Here is a 4,587-nt window from a genome sequence, read left to right on the forward strand (position 1 = left end):
TTTCACCAGCTGTGTCGATTCTTGACTGTCCATTCTGGTCATTCTCCCTTCCTCTACTCTTCGGGCTTCGGAGTTTGAGTTTCGAAGTTTCGGAAGTTTGAAGCTTCAGAGTTTCTAAGTCTTGGTATTTGATGCTTCAGAGTTTCGAACTTCAATTACGCAAATTGGTGATACTCTCGCAAACCACTTAGTTTCTTCAAAATGCAATTGATGTATTAGTTAACGAGTTGTTTATGTATATGTATAATTCATATAAACTTTACGAGTCACAAGTGATCTGTGACACTCGCCCACACAAAAAGATATTGCTCCACGCAATGTCTAACCTATTACTCTAGTAGTAATTACATAGAGACACTGATATGTAATTGAACTGAAATCTAACTGCACAACTATAATATTCCATAACAATAAGTACAATTACTACACTTTTACGTCCTTCTCGAGCAGTCGGGACATCAGGTCAGCTCCAACATTTGAACTTCCTTTGATGTACCGGATGACCACGTTGAACTGCTGGAGGTACGATGCCCACCTCATGATTCGGGCGTTGGCGTTCTTGGAGGTCCTGAGGCTCGAAAGAGGCAAGTGATCAGTCTCTAAAATAAATTTATCTCCGTAGAGGAAATAGTAATACTTTTTGATGCCCTCTACAACTGCAAGCAACTCCTTTTCCACCGTACTATAGTTCAACTCCGCTGGCTTCAGCTTCCTACTATGATAACTAACAGGAAAAATATACCCACCCCTTTCTTGCATCAGGATAGCTCCAATGCCTTCTTGGGACGCATCGGTCCGGAGGATGAAAGGCTGGTTGAAGTCCGGTAGTTGAAGTATCGGCTCCTTGCAGAGGAAGTTCTTAAGCGTCGTAAACGCTTCCTCCTGTTCAGGCCTCCATGTCAACTTGTTAGGAGCATTCTTGTTGAGAAGCTCTGTGAGTGGCAAGGCGAGGACAGCAAAATTCGGAATGAACCTGCGGTAGTAGCCCACAAGTCCCAAGAACGATCGGACCTGTTTCTTCGTGGTCGGATGAGATGCATTCTTGATCTTTATTATCTTGCTATCCTGGCATCCACATCGTCCTTCGCCTAAGGTATGTCCCAGGAACTGTACTTCCTGTTGGAAAAGTTCGCATTTAGACGGCTTGACTGTCATATTAACTGAACTAAGTCTCTTAAGTACCTTCTCCAGGATCTCCAGATGTTCCTCGAAGGTAGAAGAGTGGATGAGTATATCGTCCACAAAAGCTTCCACTCCATGGATGCCGTGCAGAACTTGACGCATGGCACGGTTAAAAACTGCTGGGGAGTTGGTAAGTCCAAAAGGTAGTACTTTGAACTGGTAAAGTCCGTTGGGTGTTGCGACTGCCGTGACCTGTTTGCTTCTCTCCTCCAGCGGAATCTGGAAGAATCCTTTCGCCAGATCCATCTTTGAAAAGATTTTTGAGTTGGCGGCCTTTGCAAATATTTCCTGCTGATTACTCATTGGCTCTGCATCCACCTGGGTTACTGCATTTACTCCGCGGTAATCTCCACAGATTCGTACACCTCCCTCCTTCTTGCGTACAACGACTATAGGACTGCAGTAGGGAGACGATGACTTCTCTATGATGCCTGCAGCTTCCATGTTGTCTATCTCCTTCTTGACTACATCCACCAGACGAATGGGTATCGGGTATGGCTTCAATCTGACTGGTACGCTGCTCGTCAGCCGTATTTCGTGGCAATCCACCTTGGCGACTCTAGGCTTATCGGAGAACACTGCAGAATGTCGCTGGAGAATAGAATTTATACGTCTCTTCTGCTCTGGACCAAGCCTCGGAGGTACTTGCACATCCTCCACCGTTTTGCCTTGGATAGCTTCAAGGGTAAGGGGTGCGCAATCTGTCAATTCCTCAATCTCTGGTATAACCACGGCAGCAGAGACCATCTGCGACTGCTTAAACTGGCCTTCGACAAGCTGCAAACACTCGCACTGTTCAGGTGATAGCAAACGATCTCCCCTATTCAGCAAACATTCTTGACCAACTGCCGAACATGTAACTTGAGGTGTGTAATATTTCTTCAGCATATTGATGTGGAACCTCTTTTGGTCTGGTCCCACTTGCACCAAGTAGTTCAAGTCACTGAGACGTTTGACTACTTCAAAAGGCCCTTGCCATTGCGACAGCAACTTGTTGTGCGCGGTGGGTAGAAGGAGGAAGCACTGGTCTCCTTCCTCGAGGATCCTCAGCTTAGTTTTCTTGTCGTAGTACGCCTTCTGAACTTCCTTAGCTTTCAGTAGCTCTTGCTTTGCTACTTCACAGGTCTCTCGTAGTCGTTCGGCCAAGTCCAGCACATATGCATAAGTTGTCTTCACTGCGGGGTCAGGCTCTTCTTCGTCCCAGAGTTCTCGCAGTACTTGCAGAGGACCACGAACTGACCTGCCGTAGACTTACTCAAATGGCGAGAACTGTAGTGAAGCTTGGGGTACTTCGCGGTAGGCGAATAGTAGAGGGGCGATAAATCGTGGCCATTCCTTAGGTTGCTCTGCTGCCATCCGCTTCAGCATCTTCTTGAGGGTGCCATTGAAACGCTCACAGAGCCCGTTGCACATGGGGTGGTAAGGGGTAGTCCTGAGTCCTTTTACAGCCAGTAGCCTCAGCAACTCTTCCATCATGACTGAAGTGAACTGGCTCCCCCGGTCGGACAACACTTGCTTAGGAATACCCACGCGACAAAAGATTTCGAACATTGCTTCGGCGACAGTTACGGTTTCAATATTGCGAAGGGGTACTGCTTCAGGCCATCTCGTCGCGAAGTCCACGCAGGTAAGGATGTATTTGGCTCCGTCAGCTGCCCTTGGAATGATAGGTCCAACGATGTCCACAGCCACTCGCTGGAATGGCTCAGAGATCAGAGGCAATGGTCCGAGTGGTGCAGGCTTCACTCGGCCGCGATCTGTAGTCTTCTGACATACGTCACATGACCTCACCATCCTCACTATCTCTCTGCCTATCCCAGGCCAGAAAAATTGAGACTGAATTCTATCCTGAGTTTTCTGTACTCCCATGTGTCCACCTAGTACAGCATGATGACCCAGCTTAAACACTGCCAGGCGGTACTTCTCTGGAACGACGAACTGTAGTCTCGAGTCCCCGCTTGGATACACCGTACTGCGATAAAGTCTTCCCCTTTTCTTAAGGAATCTGGTTTCCGTTCCCCGAGAAGTTCTGCAATGTCCCTCTAGGACCTTCTTACGAACCATGGCAAGTGTGGGGTCGGTCGTTTGCTCGGCAACTACGTCCTCACTATTTGAAAGTATCAATGGTTTTACCTGGTTGGTTGCTCTGGCGGCCTCTGGTAACCGCCGCTGCACAGGTTTGGGTGGTGGCTTCGTGTGAGCAAAAGTTCTTGGCTCCAGGAATGTTTCCAATAACCAAGTCTGCTACCACCTCCTCCATGACTGCAGCGATGACTCGTCCGGTGTAGAAAGGACTAACCACTTCAACCGTAGCCAAGGGGCAGATCACCCGAGTCCCGTTGATAAGACTCACGGTTACATAATTTCCAGTGTAACTGTCAGGCGTTACAAGTCTCTCCTTGACACAACACCCCGTCGATCCGTTGTCCCTTAAGACTTCCGTGGTGACACCATTTACCTTGCCAGGCTAAACCAGGAGCCCTGTACCTCTGAGACTAGAACTCAATGCAGCTGACAATTACACGTGTTGGGGAGTTGACACGGAACCGGCGGTGACACACTCTTCTTGTTGAGTAACCTTTGGGGAAAATTCCTCAGGTGCTCCTTCGTGGTGTACTGCTGCTACTGCAGCGTGCTGATTCCTCACTTGCTGTGGTTGGGTCTGAGGATAAAAGGATTGAGTAAATCTTTGTGATTTCGACTGCTGTGGAGATGACTGTGGTAACTTACTGTGGTGTTGGGCTTGCGTGTTAGACCATTGTGGTGTCTGAGAATGAACAGTTGGAGGCAACTTCTTGTGAAGTTGCTTCCTCGTGTGGTACCCGTAAGCTGCGAAGTGTGCGTCGGCCAGATCAGTCATTTGCTGGAGGTCCTTGACTTTCTGTGTCTTGAATTTAGCCACCAGCTCCGTGGGACACGACCTTTCCAGCTGGGTGCGCAGCATCAAGTCGCGCAGACCCTCGACAGTCTGCGGAGTCTCGTCCTTTTCCATCCAATGGTCCAAGTAACTCTTCAATCGAGCACAGAACTGGGCTACCGTCTCCTTATCCTGCAACATAGCTCGCTGATATTGGTCACGCGCATCCTCCAATGTCTTACCATAAGCTAGAAGTAATGCCTTCTTCATACCTTCATAATCCCGCATTGAGGAGTCAAGACGGTGGATGATGTCGAGAGGCTTCCCGTCGAAGAGGTTCATAAACTCAACCTTCTTAACATCTTCGCTCAATTTGTACGTAGTCGCCACCATCTGGAACCTGTCAATAAAAGGCTCAATCGCTTGACCTACCTCATACTTTGGAATGTTGAGCCGGTGTGTAGAGAACTGGGTGTGAGCAACGGGGTTGACACCTGGCGAGCTGGTACCATCGGTCTGAGGTTGGGAAAGTTTGAGCTGTAGCATCT

General features: G+C 48.5%; 1 protein-coding gene across 1 annotated transcript in view; it reads right to left on the bottom strand.

The window, feature by feature from the left end:
• Positions 1–423: 423 nt before the first annotated feature.
• The window catches only part of LOC143026737 (uncharacterized), a 33,066-nt gene continuing 28,902 nt past the window's right edge, over positions 424–4,587 (bottom strand). Inside the window, exons 2-6 of the mRNA XM_076187507.1 lie at positions 4,472–4,587; positions 3,705–4,439; positions 2,580–3,391; positions 747–2,432; positions 424–599 (exon numbers count right to left, since the gene is read on the bottom strand). The exon at positions 4,472–4,587 is cut by the window's right edge and continues 218 nt beyond it. Of these exons, the coding sequence (XP_076043622.1) occupies positions 424–599; positions 747–2,432; positions 2,580–3,391; positions 3,705–4,439; positions 4,472–4,587 (3,525 nt within the window). The remainder of the gene's footprint in view (positions 600–746; positions 2,433–2,579; positions 3,392–3,704; positions 4,440–4,471) is intronic.

Source organism: Oratosquilla oratoria, chromosome 7 (genome assembly GCF_046742065.1).
Source record: "Oratosquilla oratoria isolate Oo_2021 chromosome 7, ASM4674206v1, whole genome shotgun sequence".
Classification (NCBI taxonomy): Eukaryota; Metazoa; Arthropoda; class Malacostraca; order Stomatopoda; family Squillidae; genus Oratosquilla; species Oratosquilla oratoria.